The 21,533-nt window shown below is 45.0% G+C and overlaps 1 protein-coding gene across 7 annotated transcripts in view; it reads right to left on the bottom strand.

The window, feature by feature from the left end:
* Window positions 1–4,071: 4,071 nt before the first annotated feature.
* tbc1d23 (TBC1 domain family, member 23) overlaps window positions 4,072–21,533 on the bottom strand; it is a 65,949-nt gene continuing 48,487 nt past the window's right edge. For 5 of the 7 annotated variants that reach the window (XM_090220289.1, XM_036977209.2, XM_036977160.2 and 2 more), the window contains 6 exons: window positions 17,699–17,838; window positions 16,320–16,364; window positions 13,535–13,623; window positions 8,912–9,047; window positions 8,336–8,530; window positions 4,072–6,257 (listed from right to left, as the gene is read on the bottom strand). In XM_090220289.1, coding sequence (XP_090076415.1) covers window positions 6,173–6,257; window positions 8,336–8,530; window positions 8,912–9,047; window positions 13,535–13,623; window positions 16,320–16,364; window positions 17,699–17,838 — 690 coding nt within the window. In that variant the 3' untranslated portion in view covers window positions 4,072–6,172. The remainder of the gene's footprint in view (window positions 6,258–8,335; window positions 8,531–8,911; window positions 9,048–13,534; window positions 13,624–16,319; window positions 16,365–17,698; window positions 17,839–21,533) is intronic. The other 2 variants (XM_036977292.2, XM_036977245.2) reach the window with 1 other exon arrangement.

Here is a 21,533-nt window from a genome sequence, read left to right as displayed (position 1 = left end):
TCTGAGAGAGTTGTGCCATCTGTGAGCAATGACAGGTGCTTTGGTTATATTCTGACAGGGCCTTGACTACATTTTCAGACACCTCTTCAGATACCTGTAACAGACTCAATAGATTGTCAATAGGCTTCTCATATCCTAAATTGACGAGCTTTAGATCTTTGTCTATCAGGGGGTGTGCTAAGTAGTGTGGAATATGTCTCCTAACCGAGTTCAATGTCAAACATGTAGACATTACTGTGCTTACTGATACAGTCGTTAACAACAGAGGGGTTACCATTCTCTTGTCTTTTTAGTTGACAACAGTCAACAATGTTGTTATGGGGGGTATCTTGGGACTCGATCTTCACTGGAAGATTAGGCTCTTCTTGCTTCTCTGGTTTCACTGTGTATTCCGGGTTTGCTTCGAGTTTTACTCCACTCTTGCTTCTTACACACAGGGTGGTCATCTGAGCTCCTGTTCCATACGGGAAATGTACATGACCTGCGTTTTACTGGGGTTTTGATGGCTCTTCGTCTTGTATAACTACAACCGCTCACATCCATGGGTCGATGTTCTGAACTCCGACTTTGTATGATGTCGTGTATCTCCTGCTCATAATCTGTGAATAGCTGACCGGTATCGGACGCAGTGTCCATATCCTCTTGATCGCTGTGATCGTCATCACCCTCCTTTTTTAAAATTGTACCCCTTTTTCTCCCCAATTTAGCATTAGCCACTCTAGCGTAGTGGTGGAAGTGTTTGTTTTATTTTACGAACCTTATTATGAAAGCTAAATGAAGAATGACCAGTTGTCCAGTGTTAGTTCAGTTTCAAATTTTAATGTTAATGATGTTAATGATCCTGAAGATTCAACCATGAAAATATCCCATCTCAGAATACCTGCCAGAAATATGGACCAAACCAGGGGTGTATTCATTCGTGCACATGGTAGCAAAACGTTTTGCGATGGAAAACATTTTTGCAACAAAAACAAGTTTGTTATTCGACAATTCTGGTAGGTCCCTCACCGTTTTGTGGCGTTTGCTTCTTTTGGTTCCTAGTGAATCCCCCCCACCCCCCACTACTAATGCATATTACATAGCTTCCCTTACATAAGAGATGAGTCTAGTGTTGGACAGGATGAAAATAAAAGCAGAGGACAGACAGTGTCTTTCAGAAACACTTTACTAAACTGTAAAACATTTATAAAGAAACAGGAGACCCTTAGTGGAGGCTGGAACAGATTAATAAGTCTTTCAACAGGTTAAACATCACCCTGTCCTAACCTTCTGGATATAACATGGACAGGTTCAGACATAAATAAAGCCTAGTCCAGAATTACAAATCATTCACAATGGAGAATCCAATTCAATTTCTATTTCGATCTATTTCAATGGAGAATCTAATTCAATGGAGAATCTAAATTGAAATATGCTTTTATTCCAGATCAGGTTTAATCTGTGACCGGGAACCCATTGATATGGAGCAGTACGTTTATATACTGAACACAAATATAAATGCAACATGTAAAGTGTTGGTCCCATGTTTACTGAGCTGAAATAAAAGATCCCTGAAATGTTCCATATGCACAAAAAGCTTATTTCTCTCAAATATTGTGCACAAATGTGTTTACTGTTAGTGAGCATTTCTCCATTGCCAAGATAATCCATCCACCTGACAGGTGTGGCAAGAAGCTGATTAAACGACATGATCATTACACAGGTGCACCTTGTGCTGGGGACAATAAAAGGCCACTATAAAATGTGCAGTTGTCACACAATGCCACAGATGTCTCAAGTTTTGAGGGAGCGTGCAATTCGCATGCTGACTGCGGGAATGTTTACCAGAGCTGTTGCCAGATAATTTAATGTTAATTTCTCTACCATAAACCACCTCCAACATCGTTTTAGAGAATTTGTCAGTACGTCCAACAACCGCACACCACACATAACCACGCCGGCCCAGGATCTCCACATACGGCCTCACACCTGCAGGATCGTCTGAGACCAGCCACCCGGACAGCTGATGAAACTCAGGAGTATTTATGGTCTGTAATAATACCCTCGAGTGGGGAAAAACTCTTTCTAATTGGCTGGGCCCTCCCAGGACCACCCATGCCTGCACCCCTGCCCAGTCATGTGAAATCCATAGATGAGGACCCAGCCAAATTAGAAAGAGTTTTTACTGTAACTCAGTAAAATCGTTGAAATTGTTGCATGTTGCAATAATATTTTTGTTCAGTATACATTAAATATTGATAAACATCCTAATTACTATTTAAGGCTGTGTGCTGAAAAAATACAACTTTCTCAAAGACAAAGTATCTACAAACAGTTGTCAGATGACATCAGAGAAGATCATTCAGTAAAAAGGGGCTACCAGACTGCCTGGTAGATACACAACATGGCCAATAGTATGTGGACAACTGCTCCACAAACTTCTCATTCCGAAATCATAGGCATTAATATGGAGTTTGTCCCCTCTTTGCTGCTATAACAGCTTCCACTATTCTGGGGAGGCTTTCCACTAGATGTTGGAACATTCCTGTGGGGACTTGCTTCCATTCAGCCACAAGAGCTTAGTGAGGTCGGGAACTGATGTTGGGCGATTAGGCCTGGCTGGCAGTTGATGTTCCAATTCATCCCAAAGGTGTTCGATGGGGTTGAGGTCAGGGCTCTGTGCAGGCCAATCAAGTTCTTCCACACTGATCTCGACAAACCATTTCTGTGTGGACCTCGCTTTGTGCACGGGGGGAATTGTCATGCTTAAACAGGAAAGGTCCTTCCCCAAACTGTTGCTACAAAGTTGGAAGCACAGAATCGTCTAGAATGTCATTGTATGCTGTAGCGTTAAGATTTCCCTTCACTGGAAGTAAGGGGCCTGAACCATGAAAAACAACTACAGAGCATTATTCCTCCTCCACCAAACTTTACAGTTGGCACTATGCATTGGGGCAGGTAGCGTTCTCCTGGCATCAGTCAAACCCAGATTCGTCTGTCAGACTGCCAGATGGTGAAGCGTGATTCATCACTCCAGAGAATGTGTTTCCACTGCTCCAGAGTCCAATTACGGTGAGCTTTACACCACTCCAGCCAACGCATGGTGTTACGCATGGTGATCTTAGGCTTGCGTGCGGCTGCTCGGCCATGGAAACCCATTTCATGAAGCCCCCGGCGAACTGTTCTTGTGCTGAAGTTGCTTCCAGAGGCAGTTTGGAACTCGGTAGTGAGTGTTGCAACCAAGGACAGACAATTGTTACACGCTACTTGTTGGAAAGGTGGCATACTATGACGGTGCCACGTTGAAAGTCACTGAGCTCTTCAGTAAGGCCATTCTCCTGCCAATGTGTGTCTATTGAGATTGCATGGCTGTGTTCGATTATATACACCGACCACCACTGGGTGTGGCTGAAATAGGTGAATCCACTCATTTGAAGGCTGTCCACATACATTTGTAAATATATATAGTGTAACTAGTGGACAGGTATCTAGAGGCCAGTTATATATATATATTATATATATATAGTGTTGGTGACTGTACCTGTATGTATAGTTCCACTCTGTCAGAGGATGTACATTTGTGATAGCAGTATATGACTTTGTTTAAAAAAAGAAAGAAAAGTTGAATGATCATTGCTTAAATTAAGGGTTAATGAATGACATCATTTGACTAAATACCACTGGTCCCTGGTCAATGAATGGGCTCATTTAAGACTTATGGGCTCTTACTCTGAAAAACAATACTTGTGAAGTATGTATGTCAAGTTAAATATAAACAACATAGAAATGGCTTGTGCTGTCTGACTTGGATGGAGCTGTCTCCACAGCCAGTAAACCTCTCATTATATTGCCCTGTGTATTTCGCCATTGAAAGACCAACAGACTAATTTAAAAGGTACAATACTCAGAAATTGCTGCGCCATTTCCTGGTTCCTAAAATTCTAATAGTTTGCCTAAAACTCAGCTGTGTGACAAAACAGGCAGTAATTGTGTAGAGAATCATTGTACATCTAAACAGCTGTGAAATACATATTTTCAGCTGTTTGAAGCTGGTGTACAAAACCCAAAGTAAAAGACTCGAAAACTCAAAAAAGCAAATCATGTATCTTTTCAAAACAAATAAAAATGAATCCAACATATCCCATAAACAGCGCTTTTGGAAAGTATTCAGACCCCTTGACTTTCTCCACATTTTGTTACATTACAGCCTTATTCTAAAAAAATTCATGAAATACATTTTTACGGAAGCCACTCCTCAGGAAAAGGCACATGACAGCCCGCTTGGAGTTTGCCAAAAGGCAACTAAAGACTCTCAGACCATGAGGAGCAAGATTCTCTGGTCTGATGAAGCCAAAATTAAACTCTTTGTTCTGAATGCTGGAGGAAACCTGGCACCATCCCTACGGTGAAGCATGGTGGTGGCAGCACTTGAATCTGATCAAACATCTCTGGAGAGACCTGAAAGTAGCTGTGCAGCAACGCTCCCCATCCAACCTGACAGAGCTTGAGAGGATCTGCAGAGAAGAATGGGAGAAACTCCCCAAATACAGGCGTGCCAATGAAGCTGCCAAAGATGCTTCAACAAAATACTGAGTAAAAGGTCTGAATACTTATGTAAATGTGATTTCAGTTTTTTAAAACTTTTTATAAATGTGCTAACATGTCTAAAAACCTGTTTTTGCTTTATTATTATCGGTATTATGTGCAGATTGATGAAGGGGGAAAACTAATCCATTTTAGAGCAATTCTGTAACTTAACAAAATGTGGAAAAAGTCAAGGGGTCTGAATAATTTCCGAGTGCACCGTATGTCAGACAGGATGAGACCAGGATAATGGAGGGTGTAACCCATGTATGTCAAACAGGATGAGACCAGGTTAATGGAGGGTGTAACCCATGTATGTCAGACAGGATGAGACCAGGGTAATGTAGGGTGTAACCCACGTATGTCAGACAGGATGAGACCAGGATAATGGAGGGTGTAACCCGTATGTCAGACAGGATGAGACCAGGGTAATGGAGGGTGTAACCCATGTATGTCAGACAGGATGAGACCAGGGTAATGGAGGGTGTAACCCATGTATGTCAGACAGGATGAGACCAGGGTAATGTAGGGTGTAACCCACGTATGTCAGACAGGATGAGACCAGGGTAATGGAGGGTGTAACCCATGTATGTCAGACAGGATGAGACCAGGGTAATGGAGGGTGTAACCCATGTATGTCAGACAGGATGAGACCAGGGTAATGGAGGGTGTAACCCATGTATGTCAGACAGGATGAGACCAGGGTAATGGAGGGTGTAACCCATGTATGTCAGACAGGATGAGACCAGGGTAATGGAGGGTGTAACCCATGTATGTCAGACAGGATGAGACCAGGGTAATGGAGGGTGTAACCCGTATGTCAGACAGGATGAGACCAGGGTAATGGAGGGTGTAACCCATGTATGTCAGACAGGATGAGACCAGGATAATGGAGGGTGTAACCCACGTATGTCAGACAGGACTCGTCCTGGGTAATGGAGGGTGTAACCCACGTATGTCAGACAGGATGAGACCAGGGTAATGGAGGGTGTAACCCACATATGTCAGACAGGATGAGACCAGGGTAATGGAGGGTGTAACCCACGTATGTCAGACAGGATGAGACCAGGGTAATGGAGGGTGTAACCCACATATGTCAGACAGGATGAGGAGACCAGGGTGGTGAATAGGGAGCAACAGTCTCAGGATGCCTCCCAGACAGGACCCTATTCCCTATATAGTGCACAACTTTAGACCAGAGCCCTATTCCATATATAGTGCACTACTTTAGACCAGAGCCTTATTCCCTATATAGTGCACTACTTTAGACCAGAGCCTTATTCCCTATATAGTGCACTACTTTTTACCAAGCCCGATAGGACTATATATTGAATAGGGTGCCGTTTGGGAACCAGTCAGTCAATCATTCTCTCAAGTCCTCAGCAACCAGGGAGGGAGAGAGACGACACCCTCAGCCCAACAGACAGGGAGGGTTAACAGTCAACACAGGATCTGTCCAGGTCCTCGCCTGGCTGGGAAGAGGAGGAGGACAGAGAGAAAGGGAGAGAGATATCAATAGAAAGAGAGCACCCTGCCCTCAGCTGACAGACAGACAGACGTCTCCCCTCCCGGCCAGCTGGGGGGGGCTCTCATGTATCCCTGTCTGTCTCTAGGAACTCTCCAGGGCATCCAGAACCTTCATGATCTGCTGTTTAATGGCCTTGGTGGCGTCACCCGCGTTGGGGATCAGATACCTGCAGAAAGAGAGAGAGGGACTGTTATACTGACAGAGCAGAGACTGTTATACTGACAGAGCAGAGACTGTTATACTGACAGCACAGAGACTGGTATACTGACAAAGCAGAGACTGGTATACAGAGCAGAGACTGTTATACTGACAGAGCAGAGACTGTTATACTGACAGCACAGAGACTGGTATACTGACAGCACAGAGACTGGTATACTGACAGAGCAGAGACTGTTATACTGACAGAGCAGAGACTGTTATACTGACAGCACAGAGACTGGTATACTGACAGAGCAGAGACTGTTATACTGACAGAGCAGAGACTGGTATACTGACAGAGCAGAGACTGGTATACTGACAGAGCAGAGACTGTTATACTGACAGAGCAGAGACTGTTATACTGACAGAGCAGAGACTGTTATACTGACAGCGCAGAGACTGGTATACTGACAGAGCAGAGACTGTTATACTGACAGAGCAGAGACTGTTATACTGACAGAGCAGAGACTGTTATACTGACAGAGCAGAGACTGTTATACTGACAGAGCAGAGACTGTTATACTGACAGAGCAGAGACTGTTATACTGACAGAGCAGAGACTGTTATACTGACAGAGCAGAGACTGTTATACTGACAGAGCAGAGACTGTTATACTGACAGAGCAGAGACTGTTCTACTGACAGCACAGAGACTGGTATACTGACAGCACAGAGACTGGTACACTGACAGCACAGAGACTGGTACACTGACAGCACAGAGACTGGTACACTGACAGCACAGAGACTGGTACACTGACAGCACAGAGACTGGTACACTGACAGCACAGAGCCTGGTACACTGACAGCACAGAGACTGGTACACTGACAGCACAGAGACTGGTACACTGACAGCACAGAGACTGGTATACTGACAGCACAGAGACTGGTACGCTGACAGCACAGAGACTGGTATACTGACAGCACAGAGACTGGTACACTGACAGCACAGAGACTGGTACACTGACAGCACAGAGACTGGTACGCTGACAGCACAGAGACTGGTATACTGACAGCACAGAGACTGGTATACTGACAGCACAGAAACTGGTATACTGACAGCACAGAGACTGGTACACTGACAGCACAGAGACTGGTACACTGACAGCACAGAGACTGGTATACTGACAGCACAGAGACTGGTACACTGACAGCACAGAGACTGGTATACTGACAGCACAGAGACTGGTACACTGACAGCACAGAGACTGGTATACTGACAGCACAGAGACTGGTACACTGACAGCACAGAGACTGGTATACAGACAGCACAGAGACTGGTATACTGATAGAAGAGAAGAACCAGTTAGGATGTAGTAAAGTTAGTCAGGCCATAACATGCACTGTGTTTTAAAGTGTTCAGGTGCACATATTAGTTTAATTATTATTTCGTCTAGTCAGAGAGATAGCCAGTACCCATATAGTCAGTCAGTGGAGTCAGAGATAGCCAGTACCCATATAGTCAGTCAGTGTAGTCTAGTCAGAGAGATAGCCAGTACCCATACAGTCAGTCAGTGGAGTCAGAGACAGCCAGTACCCATATAGTCAGTCAGTGTAGTCTAGTCAGAGAGATAGCCAGTACCCATATAGTCAGTCAGTGTAGTCTAGTCAGAGAGACAGCCAGTACCCATATAGTCAGTCAGTGTAGTCTAGTCAGAGGGACAGCCAGTACCCATATAGTCAGTCAGTGTAGTCTAGTCAGAGAGACAGCCAGTACCCATATAGTCAGTCAGTGTAGTCTAGTCAGAGAGACAGCCAGTACCCATATAGTCAGTCAGTGTAGTCTAGTCAGAGAGACAGCCAGTACCCATACAGTCAGTCAGTGGAGTCAGAGACAGCCAGTACCCATACAGTCAGTTAGTGGAGTCTAGTCAGAGAGACAGCCAGTACCCATATAGTCAGTTAGTGTAGTCTAGTCAGAGAGACAGCCAGTACCCGTACAGTCAGTTAGTGTAGTCTAGTAAACAGAGACAGCCAGTACCCATACAATCAGTTAGTGTAGTCTAGTAAACAGAGACAGCCTGTACCCATACAGTCAGTTAGTCAATACCTCTCCACAGCAGAGATCTCTATTCCAGCAGTGTTGCTGTTGCCGAACTTGAAGGTGATGAGTTCTGGGTGTTTTTTCTTGGAGGTGATCTTGACCACGCTGTTGAGGGCCTGTCTGGACTGGATATAGGCAAAACCCTTCCTGGACGCGATCTCCCTCAGACAGTACATGTGGGTCGCTGTGATCAACAGGTGACTGGAGAAACAGGAACCACTTCACATTAGAAACAGGAACCACGTCACATTAGAAACAGGAACCATTAGAAACAGGAACCACGTTACATTAGAAACCGGAACCATTAGAAACAGGAACCATTAGAAACAGGAACCATTAGAAACAGGAACCACTTCACATTAGAAACAGGAACCACTTCACATTAGAAACAGGAACCACGTCACATTATAAACAGGAACCACGTCACATTAGAAACAGGAACCATTAGAAACAGGAACCACGTTACATTAGAAACAGGAACCATTAGAAACAGGAACCATTAGAAACAGGAACCATTAGAAACAGGAACCATTAGAAACAGGAACCATTAGAAACATGCGTCTATTGTAACAGGAATCTCACCTGGGGAACATGTGTCCGGTTTCCTTGACCTCATTACAGGGAACATGGTGCTTCACGTCTGGTTTGTTCATCCACGTCTGGATGTTTACGATCTCCTTCCTGTCATCATCCGACATGGACGAGCTGTCAATCTCATCTGAACAGCGAGACAGAGGGGGATACAGCCATAGAGATCAAACTAGATCAATAGTTTTAGTCAACTAGAGCAGGGGTTCCCAATTGAGGTGTCTGTTGAGTCGCAACCCCCCCATCAGGGTGACCCACAAGTGGGCCCCGATTCACAGTTTGGGAACCACTGAACTAGAGGTGAGTAGGGCTGTGGCGGTAATGAAATGTAATCAGCCGGTGATTGTCAAGCAAATAACTGCTTTTCTCAAGGCAAATTGACCATTAATTAACATTCACATTTAGCATCTGCTGTCTTCCACACACAGCCTACAAGCCACTGACCTTCCGTGGAATTATTTTATATTATGAAGAATACATTTGAACATTCAAGTGCATTCAGAAAGTATTCAGACCCCTTGACTTGTTCCACATTTTGTTATATGTTACAGCCTTATTCTAAAATGGATGAAAACAAAAAATCCTCATCAACCTACACACAATACCCCATAATGACGTCACAATACCATCACAATACCCCATAATGACGTCACAATACCATCACAATACCCCATAATGACAATGCGAGACATTTTTGCAAATGTATAAAACCCCCAGAAACGTCTTATTTACATAAGTATTCAGACCCTGTCTATATAAGGTATATAAGGCTGTAACGTCACAAAATGTGGAAAAAGTCAAGTGTCTGAATACTTTCCGAATGCACTGTAGCTGAATAAAATAAAAATGATATTTTCTCCAAAGGATTTGAGGGCACATGCTGCTATTCTTGTGTTGAGCGGTTAACAAAGGAACTAGTATTCCTATACGCTTCATTTACAGTTATTTATGTAACTTTAGTTGTGATACAAAGGCTGAATGGTATTTTATTAGGATCTCCATTAGCTGTTGAGACTCTACTTATGATTTGACAAAGGTCTTATGAAAGGCATGAGCTCTGTATCGTTTATTGTGCAGGCTGTACACACGTCATCAGTCTCTCATTCACAATTTGACAAGCACTTGATAATGCCTCAAATGATCCGCCTGCATTCCCTTTGTGTGGCCCTAATGCCCCCTAAAAAAAATCCATGCCTTTTGTGGCTAGTGGCCGTTTTTCCCTTGGGCTGAATATAATCATTATAATTCCCCTCTCCAGGCTGCAAACTTCAAAGCACCTCTCACTCAAATGGCTCTCCCACACATGATAGGGTCTTTCTCACAGGCTACAAGTGAAGACAGACACGTCGGGGATGCAACCACGCTCATCCTCATAATTGAAGATGAGTAGGCATAACGAACAGCAAAAGTACTAGCCTCTGTAAATCTACTATCCCCCATAGTACAACGGTTGACAATGCACACATGGTAGTAGGCTATAAGTGTGAATGTTCCATTAGCGGGGAAAAAAAAATTCAAAAAATAGCCACGCACTGATATGTATGCCAGTTAGGCTCTACACCCCTTGTAAAGCGGATTAACGTGCTTCATTTTAAAATAAGTTATTTGGCCACTTTAGTTGTGATACTAACCTTATCAAAACATATAGGCCTGTGGGCATGAGGTGTGATACTAACCTTATCAAAACATATAGGCCTGTGGGCATGAGGTGTGATACTAACCTTATCAAAACATATTCCTGTGGGCATGAGGTGTGATACTAACCTTATCAAAACATATAGGCCTGTGGGCATGAGGTGTGATACTAACCTTATCAAAACATATAGGCCTGTGGGCATGAGGTGTGATACTAACCTTATCAAAACATATAGGCCTGTGGGCATGAGGTGTGATACTAACCTTATCAAAACATATAGGCCTGTGGGCATGAGGTGTGATACTAACCTTATCAAAACATATAGGCCTGTGGGCATGAGGTGTGATACTAACCTTATCAAAACATATAGGCCTGTGGGCATGAGGTGTGATACTAACCTTATCAAAACATATAGGCCTGTGGGCATGAGGTGTGATACTAACCTTATCAAAACATATAGGCCTGTGGGCATGAGGTGTGATACTAACCTTATCAAAACATATAGGCCTGTGGGCATGAGGTGTGATACTAACCTTATCAAAACATATAGGCCTGTGGGCATGAGGTGTGATACTAACCTTATCAAAACATATAGGCCTGTGGGCATGAGGTGTGATACTAACCTTATCAAAACATATAGGCCTGTGGGCATGAGGTGTGATACTAACCTTATCAAAACATATAGGCCTGTGGGCATGAGGTGTGATACTAACCTTATCAAAACATATAGGCCTGTGGGCATGAGCTGGAATAATAGTAGAGAGAATGATCACATTCCCAGTGGGTCAGAAGTTTAGATACACTCAATTAGTATTTGGTAGCTTGGGTCAAACATTTCGGGTAGCCTTCCACAAGCTTCCCACAATAAGTTGGGTGAATGTTGTCCCATTGCTCCTGACAGAGCAGGTGTAACTGAGTCAGGTTAGTCGGCCTCCTTGCTCGCACACGCTTTTCAGTTCTGCCCACACATTTTCTATAGGATTGAGTTCAAGGCTTTGTGATGGCCACACCAATACCTTGACTTTGTTGTCCTTAAGCCATTTTGACGGCTGCGTGTTCCCATGGTGTTTATACTTGCGTACTATTGTTTGTACAGATGTTTGGAAATTGCTCCCAAGGATGAACCAAACTTGTGGGGTCTAGAGGTCTACAATTGTTTTTCTGATGTCTTGGCTGATTTCTTTTTATTTTCCCATGATGTCAAGCAAAGAGGCACTGAGTTTGAAGGTAGGCCTTGAAATACATCCACAGGTACACCTCCAATTTACTCAAATGATGTCAATTAGCCTATCAGAAGCTTCTAAAGCCATGACATCATCTTCTGGAATTGTCCAAGCTGTTTAAAGGCACAGTCAACTTAGTGTATGTAAACTTCTGACCCACTGGAATTGTGACACAGTGAGTTCGGTCTGTAAACAATTGTTGGAAAAATGACTTGTGTCAATGTCCTAACCGACTTGCCAAAACTATAGTTTGTTAACAAGAAATGTGTTGTGGTTGAAAAACGAGTTTTAATGACTCCAACCTGAGTGGATGTAAACTTCCCACTTCAACTGTACTAAATAATATATGTGTGAAATTAGTTTTGATTTAGAATGGACCATTATCATGCAGCTGTCGAAACAGGGGCAGGGGAAAAAAATATGTCATCTATGCACTGAAATAGCGAATGAAGGACGCTTTTCCCGTGGTTAATTTACATGTCAGATAGGTAGGCTATACTCCTGTTGTAAAGAGAAGCTATACTCCTGTTGTAAAGAGAAGCAATGTGATTAATATTAGCAAAGTTGAGAAATAAATACAGCCTATAGAAAGCTGATGGGATCCTCCTCTTTTTAATAGAGGCCATCACTCTGTTTTCTCACGCAATTGCATAGCCCATAGAAATTTTGTGCAACATGAGCTCATGGGCTCTCATGAAATGCTGGATTAGATTTTCGAATACATTTGCATTAATGTCAGAGTGATTAGAGGGACAATAGAGAGCTGAGTACCAGGCAGTTGGAAGGTTTGTGTAGGCTACTAATGACAGCAGCATCAGAGCCCTGGAGAAGCTTAATTACCGTGACTAAATGGTCACGTAGAATTTGACTGCTATCATGACGCGTGACTGCCGGTGTGGCGGTAATACGGTCACCGTAACAGCCCTATTGGTGAGTCAGGTCTATAGGTGGAGAGGAGAACTAGTCTGAAGGGACGACTGATTGGGGTTACAGGGTTGTAGCAGTATTGTATAATTGATTGTAGCACTGTAGTATTGATTGTAATACTAAAGTATTGTAGTAGTATTTAAGTATTATAGCAATACTGCGGTAATATTGATTGGGGCAGTGTTAGTATTGTAGTAGTATTAATTGTAGTACTGTATTACTATTGTAGTAGTATTGATTGTAGAAGTAGTACTGTAGTAGCATTGATTGTAGTAGTATAGTATTAATTGTAGTACTGTATTTATAATGTAGTAGTATTGAGGTAGTGTAGTATTGTAGTAGTATTAATTGTAGTACTGTATTACTAATGTATTACTAATATAGTAGTGTTGACTAGAGTAGTAGTATTGATTGTAGCAGTATAGTATTGTAGTAGTATTAATTGTAGTTATGTATTAGTAATGTAGTATTAATGAAGTAGTATTGATTGAGGTGGTGTAGTATTGTAGTATTATGAATTGTAGTAAGGTATTACTAATGTATTACTAATGTAGTAATATTGATTGTAGTACTATTGATTGTAGTAGTATAGTAGTATTGAGTGTAGCAGTATAGTATTGTAGTAATATTAATTGTAGTTATGTATTAGTGATGTAGTATTCATGACGTAGTATTGATTGAGGTAGTGTAGTATTGTAGTAGTATTAATTGTAGTAAGGTATTACTAATGTAGTAATATTGATTGTAGTACTGTAGTACTATTGATTGTAGTAGTATAGCAGTATTTATTGTTGTAGTAGTAGTATTGTAGATGTATTTCACAATAGTTACCTGTATCATACTCTTCCTCATCACCGATGCTGAACACTGGCTTCACTCCTCTGTAAGGTTTTCCAACCCGGTCACTACTGCTCACATGTCTGTTATATAGAAGAGACAAACAAGTCAGAGGGTTGTTCTTCATTCCTGCCCCCCTACATGAAGCACGAACAGCCACACGCACGGCCCATCTGGGATTAGTCAGGCAGCTATGTTACTATTAGAGGAATATGAAACCAGTTAAAGCCATCTGGGATTAGTCAGGCAGCTATGTTACTATTAGAGGAATATGAAACCAGTTAAAGCCATCTGGGATTAGTCAGGCAGCTATGTTACTATTAGAGGAATATGAAACCAGTTAAAGCCATCTGGGATTAGTCAGGCAGCTATGTTACTATTAGAGGAATATGAAACCAGTTAAAGCCATCTGGGATTAGTCAGGCAGCTATGTTACTATTAGAGGAATAAGAAACCAGTTAAAGCCATCTGGGATTAGTCAGGCAGCTATGTTACTATTAGAGGAATAAGAAACCAGCTAAACCACCTGGGATTAGTCAGGCAGCTATGTTACTATTAGAGGAATAAGAAACCAGTTAAAGCCATCTGGGATTAGTCAGGCAGCTATGTTACTATTAGAGGAATAAGAAACCAGTTAAAGCCATCTGGGATTAGTCAGGCAGCTATGTTACTATTAGAGGAATAAGAAACCAGATAAAACCATCTGGGATTTGTCAGGCAGCTATGTTACTATTAGAGGAATAAGAAACCAGTTAAAGCCATCTGGGATTAGTCAGGCAGCTATGTTACTATTAGAGGAATAAGAAACCAGTTAAAGCCATCTGGGATTAGTCAGGCAGCTATGTTACTATTAGAGGAATAAGAAACCAGTTAAAGCCATCTGGGATTAGTCAGGCAGCTATGTTACTATTAGAGGAATAAGAAACCAGATAAAACCATCTGGGATTAGTCAGGCAGCTATGTTACTATTAGAGGAATAAGAAACCAGTTAAAGCCATCTGGGATTAGTCAGGCAGCTATGTTACTATTAGAGGAATAAGAAACCAGTTAAAGCCATCTGGGATTAGTCAGGCAGCTATGTTACTATTAGAGGAATAAGAAACCAGTTAAAGCCATCTGGGATTAGTCAGGCAGCTATGTTACTATTAGAGGAATAAGAAACCAGTTAAAGCCATCTGGGATTAGTCAGGCAGCTATGTTACTATTAGAGGAATATGAAACCAGTTAAAGCCATCTGGGATTAGTCAGGCAGCTATGTTACTATTAGAGGAATAAGAAACCAGTTAAAGCAGTGGTTCTACAATTACAGCGTAATTTATTAGTGGTGATATTCAGGGCAATAGAGGCACATACAGTAGATATACAGCCACAGCCCCGGCTATCACCTTGGAGAACAGTGAACCACACAGCTCCGGCTATCACCTTGGAGAACAGTGAACCACACAGCTCCGGCTATCACCTTGGAGAACAGTGAACCACACAGCCCTGGCTATCACCTTGGAGAACAGTGAACCATAAAGCCCCGGCTCTCACCCTGGAGAACAGTGAACCACACAGCCCCGACTATCACCTTGGAGAACAGTGAACCATAAAGCCCCGGCTCTCACCCTGGAGAACAGTAAACCACACAGCCCCGACTCTCACCTTGGAGAACAGTAAACCATACAGCCCCGGCTCTCACCCTGGAGAACAGTGAACCACACAGCCCCGGCTATAACCTTGGAGAACAGTGAACCACACAGCCCCGGCTCTCACCTTGGAGAACAGTGAACCACACAGCCCCGGCTATAACCTTGGAGAACAGTGAACCACACAGACCCGGCTCTCACCTTGGAGAACAGTGAACCACATAGCCCCGGCTCTCACCTTGGAGAACAGTGAACCACACAGCCCCGGCTATAACCTTGGAGAAGAGTGAACCACACAGCCCCGGCTCTCACCCTGGAGAACAGTGAACCACACAGCCCCGGCTATAACCTTGGAGAACAGTGAACCACACAGCCCCAGCTCTCACCTTGGAGAACAGTGAACCACATAGCCCCGGCTCTCACCTTGGAGAACAGTGAACCACACAGCCCCGGCTATAACCTTGGAGAAGAGTGAACCACACAGCCCCGGCTCTCACCCTGGAGAACAGTGAACCACACAGCCCCGGCTATAACCTTGGAGAACAGTGAACCACATAGCCCCGGCTCTCACCTTGGAGAACAGTGAACCACACAGCCCCGGCTATCACCTTGGAGAACAGTGAACCACACAGCCCCGGCTATCACCTTGGAGAACAGTGAAATAGTATCACACACTTAGAGTGTCAACGCAAACAGTGGCGAGGCAAAGATCCAAGGACCACTGCAGACAACTCATATAGTTAGACTAGAAGGAGCAACAACAGACAGTGACCTACAGACAGTGACATAGCGACTATAACAGGTTACACAGAGCATAGGGACTATAACAGGTGACACAGAGCATAGCGACTATAACAGGTGACACAGAGCATAGCGACTATAACAGGTGACACAGAGCAAAGCGACTATAACAGGTGACAGAGTGATCAGAGAGCAGTACTTCATCCAGGAGCCAGAATGTGGACTGGATACATGGTGTGAGTAAGGGATGGGAGCAGTATGTTAGGGGGGATGCGTTAGTGTGGTCGTGGTACAGCTCTCGGCTCCATAACAAGTGCCCTCTGGTCCCCGGGGCAATAAGTAGGCTGCGAGAGACAGAGCAGGAATGAGATGGGGCCACAGAGGCCATCATGCTGCTGGAAGAGTCTTACCGGTCAGGGACCCCCTTCTCTGGCCAGGGAAGAGTGAAAGACATTCTAGCATGGAATACACAAGGCACAATGATGAAGGGTTAAATTTATGCACGAGATTAGGGGTCAACTAAGGCACGGCGAAGAGGGGTTCAACTAAGGCACGGCGAAGAGGGGTTCAACTAAGGCACGGCGAAGAGGGGTTCAACTAAGGCACGGCGAAGAGGGGTTCAACTAAGGCACGGCGAAGAGGGGTTCAACTAAGGCACGGCAAAGAAGGGTCAACTAAGGCACGGAGAAGAGGGGTCAACTAAGGCACGGCGAAGAGGGGTCAACTAAGGCATGGCGAAGAGGGGTCAACTAAGGCACGGCGAAGAGGGGTCAACTAGGGCACGACGAAAAGGGGTCAACTAAGGCACGGCAAAGAGGGGTTCAACTAAGGCACGGCGAAGAGGGGTTCAACTAAGGCACGGCGAAGAGGGGTTCAACTAAGGCACGGCGAAGAGGGGTTCAACTAAGGCACGGCGAAGAAGGGTCAACTAAGGCACGGCGAAGAGGGGTCAACTAAGGCACGGCGAAGAGGGGTCAACTAAGGCACGGCGAAGAGGGGTCAACTAAGGCACGGCGAAGAGGGGTCAACTAAGGCACGGCGAAGAGGGGTCAACTAAGGCACGGCGAAGAGGGGTCAACTAAGGCACGGCGAAGAGGGGTCAACTAAGGCACGGCGAAGAGGGGTCAACTAAGGCACGGCAAAGAGGGGTTCAACTAAGGCACGGTGAAGAGGGGTCAACTAAGGCACGGCGAAGTGGGGTCCAACTAAGGCATGGCGAAGAGGGGTCAACTAAGGCACGGCAAAGAGGGGTCCAACTAAGGCACGGCGAAGAGAGGTTCAACTAAGGCACAGTGAAGAGAGGGTCAACTAAGGCACGACGATGAGGGGTCCAACTAAGGCACGGCAAAGAGGGGTCCAACTAAGGCACGGCGAAGAGGGGTCCAACTAAGGCACGGCGAAGAGGGGTTCAACTAAGGCACAGCAAAGAGAGGGTCAACTAAGGCACGACGATGAGGGGTTCAACTAAGGCACGGCGAAGAGGGGTTCAACTAAGGCACAACGATAAGGGGTTCAACTAAGGCACGGCGAAGAGGGGTTCAACTAAGGCACGGCGAAGAGGGGTCAACTAAGGCACGGCGAAGAGGGGTCAACTATGGCACAGATTAATACTATTGTACTAAATTAGTAAAGGATCATTAATAATGATTTAATAACATTGAATTAGAGGAGTGGAGTCCATAATTATTCCCTGATTTGAATAATTTGTATTATTTATCTGAGAGATGAGTCCTGAGCATGGAATGATATTACCTGTCCATATTAACACAGACAGAGCATGGAATATTACCTGTCTACAGGTGTAGCCGTGTTCTCCATAAAGCTGATCATCTTCTCCTTCGCTATGACAGACTTGGACTTGAGGGCAAAGGTCATCTTGTTGACCAGAGACTTGACTCCTTTATCCCCTGTGGTGCTCAAAGCCTCTCCCTGTTGTGGGTGGGGGGGGGAGAGCGAGAGAGATCATGAGCTCCTGAAATTTTCAGCATGTTTTTATCAAAAAGATAGATTGACAGTGGCTACTATGACTAGCTCCAGTGTAATCCTCCCTTGACAGTGGCTACTATGACTAGCTCCAGTGTAATCCTCCCTTGACAGTGGCTACTGACTAGCTCCAGTGTAATTCTCCCTTGACAGTGGCTACTGACTAGCTCCAGTGTAATTCTCCCTTGACAGTGGCTACTATGACTAGCTCCAGTGTAATTCTCCCTTGACAGTGGCTACTGACTTGCTCCAGTGTAATCCTCCCTTGACAGTGGCTACTATGACTAGCTCCAGTGTAATCCTCCCTTGACAGTGGCTACTATGACTAGCTCCAGTGTAATCCTCCCTTGACAGTGGCTACTATGACTAGCTCCAGTGTAATCCTCCCTTGACAGTGGCTACTATGACTAGCTCCAGTGTAATCCTCCCTTGACAGTGGCTACTGACTAGCTCCAGTGTAATTCTCCCTTGACAGTGGCTACTATGACTAGCTCCAGTGTAATCCTCCCTTGACAGTGGCTACTATGACTAGCTCCAGTGTAATCCTCCCTTGACAGTGGCTACTATGACTAGCTCCAGTGTAATCCTCCCTTGACAGTGGCTACTATGACTAGCTCCAGTGTAATCCTCCCTTGACAGTGGCTACTATGACTAGCTCCAGTGTAATCCTCCCTTGACAGTGGCTACTGACTAGCTCCAGTGTAATTCTCCCTTGACAGTGGCTACTATGACTAGCTCCAGTGTAATCCTCCCTTGACAGTGGCTACTATGACTAGCTCCAGTGTAATCCTCCCTTGACAGTGGCTACTATGACTAGCTCCAGTGTAATTCTCCCAGCTCCAGTGTAATCCTCCCCTGACAGTGGCTACTATGACTAGCTCCAGTGTAATCCTCCCTTGACAGTGGCTACTATGACTAGCTCCAGTGTAATCCTCCCCTGACAGTGGCTACTATGACTAGCTCCAGTGTAATTCTCCCTTGACAGTGGCTACTATGACTAGCTCCAGTGTAATCCTCCCTTGACAGTGGCTACTATGACTAGCTCCAGTGTAATCCTCCCTTGACAGTGGCTACTATGACTAGCTCCAGTGTAATCCTCCCTTGACAGTGGCTACTGACTAGCTCCAGTGTAATTCTCCCTTGACAGTGGCTACTATGACTAGCTCCAGTGTAATCCTCCCTTGACAGTGGCTACTATGACTTGCTCCAGTGTAATCCTCCCTTGACAGTGGCTACTATGACTAGCTCCAGTGTAATCCTCCCTTGACAGTGGCTACTATGACTAGCTCCAGTGTAATCCTCCCTTGACAGTGGCTACTATGACTAGCTCCAGTGTAATCCTCCCTTGACAGTGGCTACTGACTAGCTCCAGTGTAATTCTCCCTTGACAGTGGCTACTGACTAGCTCCAGTGTAATCCTCCCTTGACAGTGGCTACTGACTAGCTCCAGTGTAATCCTCCCTTGACAGTGGCTACTGACTAGCTCCAGTGTAATCCTCCCTTGACAGTGGCTACTGACTAGCTCCAGTGTAATTCTCCCTTGACAGTGGCTACTGACTAGCTCCAGTGTAATTCTCCCTTGACAGTGGCTACTGACTAGCTCCAGTGTAATTCTCCCTTGACAGTGGCTACTGACTAGCTCGAGTGTAATCCTCCCTTGACAGTGGCTACTGACTAGCTCCAGTGTAATCCTCCCTTGACAGTGGCTACTGACTAGCTCCAGTGTAATTCTCCCTTGACAGTGGCTACTGACTAGCTCCAGTGTAATTCTCCCTTGACAGTGGCTACTGACTAGCTCCAGTGTAATCCTCCCTTGACAGTGGCTACTGACTAGCTACAGTGTAATCCTCCTTTGACAGTGGCTACTATGACTAGCTCGAGTGTAATCCTCCCTTGACAGTGGCTACTGACTAGCTCCAGTGTAATTCTCCCTTGACAGTGGCTACTAACACTAGCTCGAGTGTAATCCTCCCTTGACAGTGGCTACTGACTAGCTCCAGTGTAATTCTCCCTTGACAGTGGCTACTATGACTAGCTCCAGTGTAATCCTCCCTTGACAGTGGCTACTGACTAGCTCCAGTGTAATCCTCCCTTGACAGTGGCTACTGACTAGCTCCAGTGTAATTCTCCCTTGACAGTGGCTACTAACACTAGCTCGAGTGTAATCCTCCCTTGACAGTGGCTACTGACTAGCTCCAGTGTAATTCTCCCTTGACAGTGGCTACTATGACTAGCTCCAGTGTAATCCTCCCTTGACAGTGGCTACTGACTAGCTCCAGTGTAATCCTCCCTTGACAGTGGCTACTGACTAGCTACAGTGTAATCCTCCCTTGACAGTGGCTACTATGACTAGCTCCAGTGTAATCCTCCCTTGACAGTGGCTACTATGACTAGCTCCAGTGTAATCCTCCCTTGACAGTGGCTACTGACTAGCTCCAGTGTAATCCTCCCTTGACAGTGGCTACTGACTAGCTACAGTGTAATCCTCCCTTGACAGTGGCTACTATGACTAGCTCCAGTGTAATCCGCCCTTGACAGTGGCTACTATGATGAGCTCCAGTGTAATCCTCCCTTGACAGTGGCTACTGACTAGCGGCAGTGTAATCCTCCCTTGACAGTGGCTACTGACTAGCTACAGTGTAATCCTCCCTTGACAGTGGCTACTGACTAGCTCCAGTGTAATCCTCCCTTAACAGTGGCTACTGACTAGCTCCAGTGTAATCCGCCCTTGACAGTGGCTACTATGACTAGCTCCAGTGTAATCCTCCCTTGACAGTGGCTACTATGACTAGCTCCAGTGTAATCCTCCCTTGACAGTGGCTACTGACTAGCTCCAGTGTAATCCTCCCTTGACAGTAGCTACTATGACTAGCTCCAGTGTAATCCTCCCTTGACAGTGGCTACTATGACTAGCTCCAGTGTAATCCTCCCTTGACAGTGGCTACTGACTAGCTCCAGTGTAATTCTCCCTTGACAGTGGCTACTGACTAGCTCCAGTGTAATCCTCCCTTGACAGTGGCTACTGACTAGCTCCAGTGTAATCCTCCCTTGACAGTGGCTACTGACTAGCTCCAGTGTAATCCTCCCTTGACAGTGGCTACTGACTAGCTCCAGTGTAATTCTCCCTTGACAGTGGCTACTGACTAGCTCGAGTGTAATCCTCCCTTGACAGTGGCTACTGACTAGCTCCAGTGTAATCCTCCCTTGACAGTGGCTACTGACTAGCTCCAGTGTAATTCTCCCTTGACAGTGGCTACTGACTAGCTCCAGTGTAATTCTCCCTTGACAGTGGCTACTGACTAGCTCGAGTGTAATCCTCCCTTGACAGTGGCTACTGACTAGCTACAGTGTAATCCTCCCTTGACAGTGGCTACTATGACTAGCTCGAGTGTAATCCTCCCTTGACAGTGGCTACTGACTAGCTCCAGTGTAATTCTCCCTTGACAGTGGCTACTAACACTTGCTCAAGTGTAATCCTCCCTTGACAGTGGCTACTGACTAGCTCCAGTGTAATTCTCCCTTGACAGTGGCTACTATGACTAGCTCCAGTGTAATCCTCCCTTGACAGTGGCTACTGACTAGCTCCAGTGTAATCCTCCCTTGACAGTGGCTACTGACTAGCTACAGTGTAATCCTCCCTT

This window comes from Oncorhynchus mykiss, chromosome 1, assembly GCF_057628025.1.
Source record: "Oncorhynchus mykiss isolate SJ-2025 chromosome 1, ASM5762802v1, whole genome shotgun sequence".
Lineage (NCBI taxonomy): Eukaryota > Metazoa > Chordata > Actinopteri > Salmoniformes > Salmonidae > Oncorhynchus > Oncorhynchus mykiss.
The sequence above is the reverse complement of the archived record's forward strand: the minus strand, read 5'-3'. Positions and strand labels throughout refer to the sequence as shown.